Raw genomic sequence first — 16,193 nt, 5'->3', positions numbered from 1 at the left:
CCTCTTTTCTTCATTTGTGCACTCACTCACTCATATATACCCCCACTTAGATTTTTCTACATGCCGATTCATTTACAAGAACATGGACTAAAAACGTCTTAAGAAAATACAAAATTGCAATAATTTCAATGTTAGCAAAATGCAAAACTAGTCGACTATCGCAATACTCTGCCCTTTAAAATATATTAAAACTATGTAAACTGTGTGCATTTTCCTTCTGTTATTATATATTTTTTCATTACAACTCACCATGTGGAGATAATCACTTTAACAAAATTCTTTTTTACTGTGTGTGTGTGTGTATAAATATATTTCGGTGAAGCTAGTACATTTTGTTTGTACATACAAACATATATAGGTACGTACGTACGTACGTACATATATATATATATATATATATATATATATATATATATATATATATATATATATATACATACACACACACACACACATACAGAAGATATTTTTGCCACTGCCCAAAACAACAGAATATGTATAGCATAATTATTTCCCAACAAACTCTTCTCCGTATAGAGAAGAACTATCCTCTGATACAACCTGCTTTCTAAACATACACAGCTGCTTTCTCAACAGGATAACAAACAAGTTGAGTCTCGAATTAGTTTTAAAAAGAAAGCTACCAAATCAAATTCTCAAGGATATGTATGTCAATCTTAAACAATACTATGCTAACATCTTGCTTTTTTTTGCAATAAAACAAAATTCAACCCAATATAAATATAAAAATACCAAACGAGAACAAACTTGTCATAATTCAAAACTTATTGTGACAGGAACTGAACTTTTAACCAAGTTTACTGTTTGACATCAACAAAAATGACCTGACTATATACAAAAGACACTTTTCATACACAAAACATTATTGCATACTTTTGGGTATTATATTATTTTAAAGTATACTGAAATGTAATAGTTCCTTCTATCCTATAGATGGAAGGATTTATACATTACCCATTCTACCTAATATACTTATTTTATATATACATATTTTATATTTACATATTTTAGATATATATCTTTTCTACTATAGGAACAAGACCTAGGGGAGAGGAATAGTCAATTATACTGACCCCCAGTACACAACTGGTACTTATATTAACAATCCCAAAAGGATGAAAGACGAAGTTGACCTTGGCAGAATTTGAACTCAGAACATGAAGATGGATGAAATACCACTAAGCATTTCATCCAGCGTGCCAATGATTCTGCCAGCTTGCTGCCTTATTTATTTATATATATATATATATATATATATATATATATATATAAACACACCACACACACATAATATGTGTGTACTGTAGGTATGCATATATAATATAGATGATTGTGTTCACACTTGGGTGAATTGCAATTGACCCCCCCAAAAAGATATTCACTCAGTACTTTCAATACTTTTTGTACAGCCTTCCTATGAAAACCATATTCCCACTAGTCGGAACTGACTCAACTCCTCTGAGGTGTATGCTAAAATGGATGCACTTGCAGAGTGGAATAACTTATTTAAAAACTGAGTCTACAAGAGTTGCTATGTGGAGTTCCTCATTCCTGACATTTGACAACTCTTCAAGAACAAGAATGTGAAACCCTGAGTAGCAACTCATGCAGACTTAGCTTTCAACAAATAATAATATCCCATATACACATACACACAATTATACACGTGTGTATAGATACATCATACATATATAAATAGGCACACACATACATTTGTTTGCGTACACACGCACTCACACATATATATAAGAACACATACATTTGTTGGTGTACACACAAACACATATATATAAATATATATCTAAAATGTATCATAACAGAAAACTGGAAACATTTTTGGTATTATAAATTTTTTCAATCTCCTGTTTTGATAAGTAATAACTCTGCAAGAAGATATTTCCCAGTATTTTTCAACTCTTATGCATACCTCACACAAATATAACATCTATATACAATTCTGGAGCACTGGAATAAGCAGATATGCTTCAAGAGGTCACAGTTTGGATTATAACCCTCACTACATAATATATAAAACCTATGTAAACACTAACACAAATATTTTTTTATATATGTATATGTGGGTGTGTATGTGTTTGTGAAGGCACATGGCTCAGTAGTTAGAGCATCAGGTTCACAATCATGAGGTAGTGAGCTTGATTCCCAGACCAGGCTGTATGTTGTGTTCTTGAATAAGACACTTTACTTCATGTTGCTCCAGTTCACTAAGCTGTAGAAATGAGTTGCAACATCACTGATGCCAAGCTGTATCAACCTTTGCCCTTCCTTTGGATAATATTGGTGGCATGGAGAGGGGAGGCTGATATGCAGGGGCAACTGCTGGTCTTCCATAAACAACTTTGCCCGGACTTGTGCCTTGGAGGGTAACTTTCTAGGTGCAATCACATGGTCATTCATGACTAAATGGGGAGGGGGGTCTTTACCCTTAAAAAAAAAAATATATATATATATATATATATATATACACACACACACACGAAGAACAGTGAATTACAACTACTACAACAATTTAAATTTTCATTCAACCTTCAACTTATATTTACTAAGTTTTTTCAGGAAAAAATTTGCAATATTCAATCTACTGGACAGCTGAAAAGACAATGATTAAAAGTAGTCATGTAACTTTGGAATGTATTAAAGATTTCACAAAATCCAACATTCTTCATTAAATCACTTTTATTCATTCTTAAGGATTCATAAATCACAGATATTATTCAATCACCACAATGTCTTGGTATTGATAAAATTTTGGTCCAACCCAAACCCAGAATCAAACAACTTTTTCCTTTTAAAAATTCACATACAATCCTTACAAGTTACTTATCACTGTACATATGAAAAATTTCCAACCTTTCCACGTACTGATATCACAAATTGAAGTCAGCATTTACTCACCGCCACCAGTCTCAAATTAGATTTTTTACACTCAATGTTTCATTCATAGCTTTACATTGTTTCAGCTGTATTATTATTAATATTCAGCGCCTCTTAAACCTTGTTTTTAAAATTATCACCCCTATCCTTTATTAACACATTATCAATGCCTTTCACCACCACCATTTTTGATGTACATATTTGTAATATCAGACCAGAGTAATTTAGTTCTCAGTACTAGTTTGACATATGTGGCTACTCACCACATATAGCACCATCCTACTATAAAGCAAAAACTATAAGCACTAATGATTCTACCATTCTATTGATTTTAGGACAATCCAGAATAAGGCCCATCCTATTCCCAGTTCTGTTTTTCAACAAAAACTTAACTATTACTTATGTAAAAAATCCAAGATAAAAAAAAATCTCTAAAGCTATTTTCAGAGAAAATGTTATATATATATATATATATATATATACAGCTTTGCTTATTTACATATACACATTTAAGTTTATTATTGTTGATGAGGTTGTTGTGATTGTGTCTAACAAGCAGGTTTATCATAATATTACAATTAATGTTTTTTTTTAGATAAGAGTCAAAAACTAAAAAGACGATACAGGTTTATCTATTGTTCCCTCTCATCCCTACTTCCCCCTTTGTTCCTAATATCCAAATAAAATTTTGCACTGCCCCCTCCACTATGATGTAGTACGACTCACTTTGAGAAGAACTGATGTAGTTAAATTTTCTTATATCGGCTTTGTGTTACATAGGATGACAGACAACATCCCAGATATTCCATTAATTAGAGGATCTGTGTAGCATTATTCCTTCTTCAAGCCAGTCAAAGTTAATAATAATACAAAGGGTAGAAATAACCTCATAATAGGCACTAGGGTTTATACTTTCATCTGTCTTTAAAGCACAAGCATCACTAAGAACTAAATATCAAAAGGTATTTTGCCAAACACTAATGATTCTACCATTCTACTTATTTTAAAACAATCCAGTATAAATCCAATCCCAGTTTTGTTTTTCAACAAAAACTTAACTATCACTATGGAAAAAATCCAAGATATAAAAAAATCTCTCAAGCTAGTTTCAGAGAAAATGTTTCATTGATTAGAAAAATTATTTGGAATCATCAACCAATAAGCAACCTGTTAAATTATGTTTGTGAGATATTCTAACAACATATCTTGAGTAGATTTGATTCTAATATAGCTCATTTGAATTAATAAAGCATTTTGGACTGTAGAAGTCAGAAAATTAAACACTGACAGAATTACATTCTAAATGGCTTGCAAGATTTCTTTTCTTCAATTGTTTTTTTTTTTTCCTTCTTTTCTTCTTCCCTAAACTGTAATGATTTCATTGGCCTATCCCAATCTAGATTTCTTTAGTTCACTTCAACTATTTCTGTTTAACATCCATGTTATTCATGCATAAATTCTCTATATCTCTCTCTGATTCACATTTATTTCATTCTTCAAACAAAGTCATTCACTTTCATGCACCAACATCATACCAGAAATATTTTCAATTTCTATTTTTATTTTTACCAATTTAATTTCTTTCAGGTCATCTCTCAAAAACAGAAATTCCTTAGTCTTTGCAATTTCATCTGCCTCTTTCATGAGTGCTCTATTCTGAAGTCTAATGAGAGACTTGATACATACAGGAGAGAAAATACAATACCTAACTGCACACTTACCTGAACCTCAAATCTCTTAACATAACTTCTAGTTAGAGCCTTATTTGAATAGGGGGAAAACATGAAAGGGGTAAAAGGGAGGGAAATTGTACATAAATTCAAGTTCGTTTGTTTGTCAGAGTTAAAGGAGATTGAGTTTGTTATATAATGGGGAAATGGGGCAATCAAAATTAATCAAAAAAGATTAATTGTAAGTAAGACAGTTCAATAAATTTACAATAGATGGACTGAGAGACAAGTACTGCTATTGAAGATCAAAGTGCCTAAAAATACATTCAGCATTATATAGCATAGATTAAGATTCTATATCTTCACAAACAAGAGACCAATTTGAGAACTATTTAGGTATATAGATACACCATAAAACAACTCTAAAATTGCATAAGAATGATGAAAAACCTTCAACCTACAAGCCTTTTTTTTTTTGTTAGAATAAAATAAATTCTTGAGACGAAATTGAAATGAAAAGAATTCTAGAAGAATGAAAAGCAAAACTACTTCACATCCTGCATATCACATAAACCAATTGGAAAACTCTAGAAAACCTGTTAAAATAAGCAAAAGTCTTTTATATCTCATAAGCTGCACTGAATTGATAGGAATTCTAGAACAATGCATTATATATGGTAAGCAAAACTATTTCATATTCTAAATATCATAGAGAATAATTGGAAAATCCCAGAAGCTAAAGTAATGAAAAATTCTGATAATCTCAAAAGCTGCATTGAATTGGTAGAAAATTCTAGAAAAGGGTGTTGAAGTAAAATACTATTTTCATACATTGTATGACATAAAACAATTGGAAAATTCAAATTTGTAGAAGCTAAAATAATAAAAAGCTTGAATTTTATATCAGCTGTATTGAATTGATGGAAAATTCCAGAATATGTTAAAAGGAAAAACATATTTCATATTTTGTGAGCCATATAGAACAATTGGAAAATTCCACAAGAACTTGCTAAAACAAACAAAACCTTTCATAAGCAGTAAAGAATTGATGGATTGATGGAAAATTACATTAGAATATATTGAAGAAAGACATATCTATTTCATTGGAAAATTCCAGAATCTGCTAAAGCTAAACTAGACAAATCCTTTATATCTCTTAAGTAGCACTGAATTGATGGAAAATTCCATTCTAAAATAATGTATTTATGGTAAGCAAAATTTCATACTCTAAATGGCATGCAGAAAAACTGGAACATTCTAGAAGAATTTGCTGAAGTAATAGAAGCTTATATCTCAATAAATTAATACAAAATTTTAGAATGTATTGTGGTAAGCAAAACCTTATTTCATACACTGCATATCATATAGATTAACTGGAAAATTCCAGAACCAGCAGCTGAAGTTGAGGTAATCAAACCATTGTCTAATAAGCAGCCTTGAACTGATAGAAAACTCCAGAAGAATAAATTATGCTATTAAAGCCTTATCTTCATATGTTAATGTCACACAAAACAATTGGAAAATTCCATACAGATCTTCTAAAGTTATGCAGTATTTAATAGATGGAAAATTTAGAATACATTCTGATCAGCAAAACCCCTATTTCATATTTTGCAAATTGCATAGAACAATTAAAAAATTCTAAAGTAATCTGATAAAGATAAAACTTATGAGATATACAAAACCCTGTATATTTCATAAGCTGCATTGAATTGGTGGAAAATTTAATTTATGAAAATGCATTATTTTAAGTAAAACTCTAGTTCATATCCTAGATGTCATATAGAATAATTAGAAAATTCAAATAGAATTTATTAAGTAAGCTAAACCTTGATTTTCATTTCACATACCAAAGCTTTATTTAATACACTTTCTTATAACACGAAACTGAGGGAAAATTTCTAAAGTGGTTATTAAGAATGCATAAATGAGAATCTACCTGATGCTGGTCAATGTAGCAAGCCAAGAAGCATTCTATATATAAGGAAATTCTTTACTAGTTCTTTTATGTTGTTGACCATTTATCAATGTTGGATATAGAGTAAATGCTAATAATCAATATTGAAGCAATGTTTTAAAATTTAGAGGAAGTACCTTTTAAACAGTTATAAAACTCAGATGTATACTGCTGGAAAATTGTAGCAGATTATCATCCACAATTTTCAGAAATTTTCTATGAAGCACAGAATATTCCAGAATCTCAGTAATGGTGACTAAAAGGTAATCCTGAAGACTACTATGGCAAGACAGGGCTAACAGACATCATGTAAATAATACTGAAAAATTCCAGAGTCTGTCAATTATACAGACAAAAATATAGCAGACCAAGATAAACTGACATCATATAACAATGAAAAATTCCAGAGTCACAGATAAGGTGACTAAAGATGCTGGTTGGCATGACTGTTATAGCAATGAAAACTGACAGACATCACAAGTGACATTGGAAAATTCCAGTGTTAGTTATGGTGATGTAAGGCAGAAGAACTGCTACAGCAGGTCAAACTAGCAGACATTATAATTAGTAACTTCGCCAGATTCCATAGTCTGTCAATTATAGAACAAAATGTAATAATGACAGAAGATAAAGACTGCTACAGGAAGCCAGAAATAGCAGACATAATATAAGAAATACATAAAAAAAATTCAAAGTCTGGGAACAACATGTATACTCTGCTCTACATGAAATACTCCAGAATCTGTCACCATTTAAATAACACAAGAAAATTCCAGACTGTCACTTTTTATGACAAAAAGTAAAGACTGCTAAAGCAGACAAAAATAATAGGCATAATATAATATTGGACACTTCTAGAGTGTTATATTGATAGACAGCTATAGCAGGGAACAGTGACAGACATCATCTAAGCAATAGATGTCACTCAGTTACAGTGACATAAGGCATAGACTGTTATAACAAGCTAGAACTAACAGAAATATAATATTGGAGAATTCAAGAATCTGTTACTTCTGTGACAAAAGGTTTTCTGTGACAGAAAACTACTATCATAGGCTAAAACCACCAGACATCATTTATGAAATACTGGAAAATTCCAGAGTTTCTCAGTGTTGGTAAAAAAAAGAATTATCATACAAGAATTATCAGACATCATTAAGTAACACTGGAATATTTCACAGTCTGTTAGTTATAGTGTTGAAGGGTAAAAGCAAGCTCCAAAGCTAACAGGCATCTTATAATGTTGGAAAATTCCTGAGTTTGTCAGTTTTGGTGCCAAAAGTTAAAGATTGCTGCAGCATGGTGACGAAAAGTAATAAAAGACTGCAGTAACAGGCTAGAACCAAGAGAAATGTATTATTGGAAAATTCCAGAGTATGTCAGTTATTGTGATTAAGGTAATTTTGGAAGATTATTTGGCAGAACCAAGAGACAAAATATATAATACTGGAACATTCTAGAATCTGTCAGTTATGACAAAGAGTAAAAACAGATCCAGAGCTAAGAAAACTATTACAATACTGGAAAATTCCAGAGTGTCATTTTTGGTACTGAAAGCCAAAGGCTGCTATAACAAAAAATGAAGAACTAATAAAAATATAATATTGGAAAAATTCCTTAATGTGTCATTTATAATGACAAAAGGCAATACTGGACAACTGCTATAACAGGTCAAAACAGACATAAAATGCTGAAAAATTCCAGAGTCTGTTATTTGTAGTAACAAAAAGCTAAGACTGCTATAACAGGTTAGAAATAACAGAAATATCATATTGGAGAATTCAAGCACCTGTTAATTCTGTGACAAAAAGTAGTCTGGAAGACTGCTGCAGCAGGCCAGAATTATCAAATAAGAAATACTGAAAAATTCCAAAGTCTATAGCACACAAGAATTATCAGGCATTATGTGAGCTAATAGACATTTGACAGTTTTTTGCCAAAAGCTAGACTGCTATAACAAAAAATTAAAAACTGCCAGAACAGAAATATAATATTGGAATGTTCCAGAGTGTGTCATTTATGGTGACAAAAGGTAATATTAACAGACTACTTTAACAGGCTAGAACTAACAGCAATATATTAATGGAAGTTTGTGACAAAGGTAATTTTGGAAGATTGTAGGGCAGAACTAAGAAACAATATATAACTCTGGAACATTCTAGAATCTGTCAGTTATGACAAAGAGCAAAAATAGATCCAGAGGTAAGAAGAATATTATAAATTGGAAGATTCTAAAGTCATTTTTGGTGTCAAAAGTCAGCAACTGCTTTAACAAAAGATGAAGAACTAATAAAAATATAATATTGGAAAACACAGTGTGTCATTTACGGAAACCAAGGATAATAATAGAAGACTGCTATAGCAAGTCAGAGCAGCTATATAATGTTGGAAAATTCTAGAGTCTGTTAGTTACGGTGACAAAAGGTATGACTGCTATAAAAGGTCAGAACAGAAATATAATACAGGAAAGTTCCAGAATCTACCAGTTCTGTGACAAAAGGTGGGCTGAAAGACTGCTATAGCAGGTCTAACTTATCATATATAAGAAATACTGGAAAATTCCAGTGTTTCTCAGTTAGTAACAAAATTAAAGACTACTCGAGCAAACAAGAATTATCAGACATCATGTGAATAATACTGGAATATTCCAGTCTGCTGGTTATAGTACCAAAGGATAAAAACAAGTTCCAGAGCTAACAGGCATCTTATGATATTACAAAATTCCGAAGTTATGAAAACTTTCCAAAACATTTCATTTGTGATGACAAAAGATAATACTGGAAGACTGCTATAACAGACCAGAACTAATAGAAACATATTATAGGAAAATTCCAAAGTGCTTCAGTTACAGTGACAAAAGGACAGCTCCAAAGCTAACAGACATCTTATATTATTGGAAAACGCTAGAGTATGTCGGTCAAGTTGACCAAAGTTAAAGAATGCTATGGCAGGCCAAAAATAATAAACATAATGTAATATTGGAAAATTGGTAATGTTGGAATACTGCTGAGTATTCCAACATTAGACAACTAAAAGACATAAGTAATACTAGAAGATATTCCAACTGCAGTGACAAACGTAATGTTGGAAGACTGCTGTCTGAACAAACAACTATTATAAAAGGACAACTAGAAAGTTCCAGGATCTGTCAGATACTGTGACAGAAGTTAAAGACTGCTATGGTAGGCTAGAACTAACAGACATTACATAAGTAGTACTAGAAAATTCCAGGGTCTGTTACTTATGATAACAAAGGGTGAAGACTGCTCTGGCACTAGTAGATGTTTTGCTTTAACTGAAAAATTCCTAAGTTTTTAAGTTATGGTGACAGGTGACATAAAATAAAGGCTGCTGTAACAAGTCAGAACTAAGAGAAATGTAATAAAAGAAAATTTCAGACTTAGGGTGACAAAAACTGAAAGCAGCTATGGCAGACGAAAATAAAAGACATCAAATAATATTGGAAAATTCCAGAGTGCTGTCACATATGATGACAGAAAGGTATGTTGAAAGACTGCTCGGCTACAGAGAAGTAACAGATAGGTATCATCAAAGTAATGCTGGAAAATTCCAGTCTGACAGATATGGTGACAAAGGCCAGAACGAATATATCATTTAGCAAAATGCAAGTGTATGACAAAATGTAAGCTTGGAAGACTGCTATTGTAGACCAGAATTATATGACATAAGTAATGCTGAAAAATTCCAGGATCTTAATTATAGTGACAAAGTGTAAAGATTGTTCCAGAGCTAATGGACATCTTATTATATTGAAACTTTCCAGAGTTTTAGCACCAAAATATAAAGACTGCTAAAACAGGCCAGAACTAACAGATATATAATATAGGAGATATATCAACCTTCGCCTTTCCCATAGATAACATCGCTGGTATGGTGAGGGAAGGCTGGTATGCATGGGCGACTGCTGGTCTTCCATAAACAAACTTGTCCGGACTTGTACCTTGGAGGGTAACTTCCTAGGTGCAATCCCCATGGTCATTCATGACCAAAGGGGTGGTCTTTACCCTTTAATATTGGAGAATTTTAGAGTCTGCCAGTTATAGAGATAAAAAGTATTATAACTAACAGATGTATTATATTAGAAAATTCCAGAGTTTATCAGAAATGTTGAACAAAAATAAAAACAGTTATGGGAGGCCAACATAACAGTATTGGAAAATTCCAGAGTTTGTCACTTTTGATGAGAAAAAGTAATGCTGAAAGACTGGTCAGCAAGAAAATCTAAAAGACCCAAGAAATAACAGAAAATTCCAGAGTGTCAGTTATAGTGACAAATTGGAAAACTGCTATAGCATTCCTCCACTGACAGCCATCATAAAAGGAACATCAGAAAGTTCCAGAATGTCAGTTATAATGACAAAATTTAAAGACTGTCATGGCAGATTAGAATTAACAGTTATCAATAATATTGGAAAATTTCAGAATCTGTCAGTTATGAAGACAAAAGGTTAAACTGAAAAACTTCCTTGGAAGGCCAGAACTGACAAACATCAAATAAGTAGTATTAGAAAATTCCAGAGCCTGTTACTTTTGGTGACAAGAGTAGAAAATACTCAAAAGCTAGGAAGCAATATTATGAAGTTAGAAATATTCATGGTGACAAAAGTTCTCACTCAAAAGTACCAGAGTTTGTTACTTAGAATAACAAAAAGATTGTTATAACAGATCAACACAACACACATCACATATGCTGGAAAATTCTATTGTCTATCAGTTATGATAACAAAAGGTAAGCTTGGAAGAGTGCTGTAGCAGGTCAGAACTAAGAATGTCAGAAGATTATATTATACAAGCAATACTGGAAAATTCTGGAGTCTGTCATATATGGAGACAAAGAGTGAAAGACAGCTTCAGAGTCAACAGACATATTGGAAAATTCCAGTTTTACAGTTATGGTGATTGCTATAACTGGCTAGAATAGACACATGTAATATTAGGAAATTCCAGAGTCTATCATATTTGGTGATCTCCAGGAAAGTTTTGCAAGTTATGCACCATACAGTAAGTAGCATAACAATTTTGGAGAATTCTTGTATTTATAATATTAGTTAAAAAGATAAAAATCTTCACGACTCATCTAAAACTATATATGCCCTTTCTTGGGGGGGGGGGGGTATGGTTTGATTTGAGGGAGACTTGGCTGGTATTTCTAGCAGATCCAGCAACTGCATAGACTCCCTTGGTGGCTTGTAGAAAATACCTGTAAAAATTCTATGCAAACTAGGTGCAGGAGTGGCTGTGTGGTAAGTAGCTTGCTTACCAACCACATGGTTCTGGATTCAGTCCCACTGCGTGGCAGCTTGGGCAAGTGTCTTTTACTGTAGCCTCAGGCTGACCAAAGCCTTGTGAGTGGATTTGGTAGATGGAAACTGAAAGAAGCCCGTCGAATATATATATATATATGTGTGTTTGTCCCCCCAACATCGCTTGACAACCGATGCTGGTATGTTTACGTCCCCGTACCTTAGCGGTTCGGTAAAAGGGACCGATAGAATAAGTACTAGGCTTACAAAGAATAAGTCCTGGGGTCGATTTGCTCGACTAAAGGCAGTGCTCCAGCATGGCCGCAGTCAAATGACTGAAACAACTAAAAGAGAGAGAGTAAGAGTAAACTAAAAAAAAAAAGCTTACCGAAAATCTTACACAAAATAAAGAAATGCTTTGAATTCTAAAAGGTATCAGGAAAGGACCAGCAAAGGCCATGCGCAGGGTCTTTGGAACTTCATAATCTCACAACCAAGTCAAGAAAACCAAAGAGAAATGCAAAATATCAAAATAGTCAGATAGAAGCCTAAAACCCAGTCAAAATAATAAAAACAATAACAATTCATTCTAGAAAATGCTTCATATATCCCTAAAACCGTGATTAGAAGAAATGGAAAATTCCAGAGTGCAAAGGGTTAACGAAGAACAATTCGATAAAACTACAGATGTGTGCCCACCCACGACTTCGTCACTTCAAAACTTTATGAAAAATGCATATTGTTTTTAATAAAATTTTCTACAAGTAATAACGATTATGTCGGAATTTGGTGTGAAAAAGAAAATTGGAGGGAGGGATGACGTTTCGCATAATTCCCACCTCTCGACATTTTTCTTTTCTTTTAAGTCTGAAAAACGGATATTCTTTTATTGAATTTTTCTACAATAGTCGCAGGCGTGGTTATGTGGTAAGGAGTTTACTTCCGACCTACGCGGTTCCGGGTTCAGTCCCACTGCGTGACATTTTGTGCAAGTGTCTTCTACTATTGTCTCGGGTTGTCAGCCAAAGCCTTGTGAGTGGATTTGATAGAGGAAAACCGCTTGACAACCAGTGTCGTTGTGCCCACGTTCCCGTAACATTAGTGATTCGGGAAAAGAGAACGGAGAGAATAAGTACCAGGCTTAAAAAGAAAATACTGGGGTCGATTCGTTCGACCAAAATTCTTCGAGGTAATGCCCCAGCATGGCCGCAGTCCAATGACTGAAACAATAAAAGAAACATAGATACGTTTCAGATGTGGATTATGATTAAATTGGAATTTGATGTGAAAAAATTTTGTTGGGGAGGATCATAATTCATCAAAATTTATGAGAAAACAAAATTAAGGTGTATGAATTATCCGATCCTACAATTTCTTTTACAACATCAAATTCTGAGATAATCCTAATCTACATTATCCGAAATGTATTAGCTGAAAATTTCAAGAAAGAATTTTTTTAAATTTTCAGCAAGTTACGAGGAAACGAAGTGGTAGTGCATGAATTTTCCGAAACTCCGAAACTCCAAAACAAATTTTCACAACTAATTCCGATATTTGGAGGCAGCACACATCGGTAGGTATGCTATTAATTCTTAGGAAATTGTCTGGAATCTGATAATAGAACGAGAATAAATAAATTCTTAGATATGTAACAATTTAAACCATAATCTAGAAAGAGAAAAGATATGATATGCATGGATATTTTCCGAATAAAAAAGAAAATATTCTGACTGACTGAGAGACTGATCAATCAATGTACGATAGAAAATTCCAGAAACTTGGAATCAGTGTACCAGAAGAAAATGAATAGCAGTTCCGAAAGTGAAGAATGTAAACAATTCAAGAATAACTCAATTTAAAATCTCCATTTCTAGACAAAATACAAACCAGCTAAACAAAGCCGATCACTAATCGAAGTGTGGTTAGAACAGACATCAAAGCAGCGCTAAGGCACTCACCATCCAAAATGATATTCTCGGGTTTTACCATGGGTAGTAGATAATTTAAAGGTACAAAAACTTCTTCTCCTCTAGGACTGTTCCCCAGACATACTGTACTAGATTGGGTGATTGATCCATAAAAGTTGGCTTCTTGTATCCCTTTCTTAGTTGGCCATTTCATCCCGCATTTATTTGCTATCAACGTTGCCGCCAAGGTGGAACCATTGTTGCCTCCGATGCCCACCAGCATCACACCAAGACGAGGAACTTTCCTCTCGGTTCGAAAAGTGTATTTAGTTGTTACCTGAAGAGAAAATTGAAAAAGAAAAAGCAAACAGAAAACAAATGAACAACAATGAATACAAGGTGATATCAGATATATTCTGAATTTCAACGGAGAATTATATACATACACATACATGCGCGCGCGCACACACACGCGTTAATATATACACAAATATATTACATGCACAAACATAAAATGATGCATGTAACGATAGAAATATGGAATTTAATGTTGATTTAGGCACTATCTTCATTTATATTCATTGCTTTATGAAAATAATAAATTGGAAACAGCTATATGCGTGCGTCTATATATACACATACATACATATATGTATATAGATATAGATCTATATAAGCAAATATGAACATGTGTGCCGTTTGTATGTACATATACGTATTTATTTATATGGAAATGTACATGCATGTTATTTATACACATTTAATATATACACTCTAATAAAAGTATTAATGAACATCAGGTGATAAAATTTGTTAAATTCGTTTTTTTGACACGTACTGGTTCGGCGATGAGAAAATCCCCATCATCAGTAACTTTTGTGGTCGAATAATCATATTCTGCTTCAATATATTCATCTGTATATTTGACATTGGGAGATTTAACTTTCAAAAGCTTGGCAGACATGGTGCGATAATGTTTGACGTTTTACCGGCTGACAAACACCACAACACGATACGTTATAATATCGAGATAGGTAAGAATAATCCTCAGGGTAAAAGTAGTTGCTTCTGATTCTGCTGTTGCTGAATCTGCTGCCGGTTGGCTTCAGCAGCAAATTTATATAGTGATCAGTGCTTGCTATTTTGTTATTGATTTACTTATTTCTTTTATTTATAATACTGTATCACAGAGGTAGAATGGAATTTTGGGAAATAATTTTCCAGATGTTCTTTTCAGATATAAGTATAGAAGAAATTTTTTAATTTGCAGAAGAGGGAAGAGAAAATGTTTTCAGTGGCGTGTCTATTAATTATGCAGACAATCCTTTTCTTCTCTAGTATTTTTCCTTGACTTTATCAGTAGTACTTATTTCGTGTTGTTATTATTTATTTAATTGTTTTGTTTTTTTTTATTTAATCATATATCTACTTATTTATCTATTTACTTATCCATTGTTTGTTGTTTTTTTTTATCTCTCTTACTTTCTGTTGTGGATTTTTAATTTACTTCCACCCTGATTAAGAAGGGTTTGACTGAGAGGTCAAAATAAACTAAAGCCTGCTTTCCGTTCCAGCCATTATCATCCTGTCTTTTTCCAGGCATACTACATTAACCGACATTATATAATGAGTCCTTCGTTCTCTAATTCATTTAATTGTGATTTTAAAGCTGCTATTTTTAGCAGATAAAACAAAGGTATCTCTGCGACTTCGTTTCTGCTTGCTAGAAATAACAGCCAAATCTCCTTGAAATCTTACCACGTTTTCTTTTTTAAAAAAATAATGTATTAGATTACAAGAAGATATTACATAATACAATCCTCTGTACCGACATCAAAACGGCATGGTCACTGCTAGAATATTTCTTTAATACAGTAGGGTGTGATATGGATGAGAGATTTGGCTGCCATTTCTAACATGAAATGACCACATGGAGACTCATTGATTCAGTTGCTAATGCGTGATAGGAAGTGACGTTTTTGTTTGACACGTTGCTTAGAGAATTATTTATTTTTTACATTGCTTCCATATTTTAGACACGTTAGAGCAAATATTGTCCATATGAAAATAAAGTGTAGTTTTTATATTAACACAAAATAAATACAATAAATATGAAGAGCATTGCATGCATTTAATGGGCGGAATATGTTAAATGAAACGAGCTACACAAATCGTAAATTATTGTTACGCGCATCCAGATCAGAGTTAAGGTGATATAATTTTACATCAGCACAGTCACTTTTATTCTCGTTTACTTGTTTCACTCAAGGCTTAAGTAGAACAAATAGACTTCAGAACTTATTTTATAAGTCTTCTTTGCCGAACTGCTTAGTTACGGTGACATAAACAAGCCAACACCAGTTGTACAGTGGTGGTGGTCATCGTAGTCGTCCTTGTGGTTGTGGTGGCAGGAGCTGGGACTGGAACTAACTGAAAGACATGCACATACGCTACTAATCCAACCATTATATAAGAAACAATA

The 16,193-nt window shown here is 32.9% G+C and overlaps 1 protein-coding gene across 1 annotated transcript in view; it reads right to left on the bottom strand.

The window, feature by feature from the left end:
* Nucleotides 1-14,805, bottom strand: part of LOC106872911 (inositol-3-phosphate synthase 1-A) — a 31,361-nt gene extending 16,556 nt beyond the window's left edge. The window contains exons 1-2 of the mRNA XM_089355368.1: nt 14,550-14,805; nt 13,763-14,048 (exon numbers count right to left, since the gene is read on the bottom strand). Coding sequence (XP_089211494.1) covers nt 13,763-14,048; nt 14,550-14,675 — 412 coding nt within the window. The 5' untranslated portion in view covers nt 14,676-14,805. The remainder of the gene's footprint in view (nt 1-13,762; nt 14,049-14,549) is intronic.
* Between the last annotated feature and the right edge of the window lie 1,388 nt (nt 14,806-16,193).

The sequence above is a fragment of the Octopus bimaculoides genome, chromosome 7 (assembly GCF_046866305.1).
Source record: "Octopus bimaculoides isolate indiv1 chromosome 7, ASM4686630v1, whole genome shotgun sequence".
NCBI lineage: Eukaryota > Metazoa > Mollusca > Cephalopoda > Octopoda > Octopodidae > Octopus > Octopus bimaculoides.
This window is presented reverse-complemented; position numbering and strand designations above follow the sequence as displayed.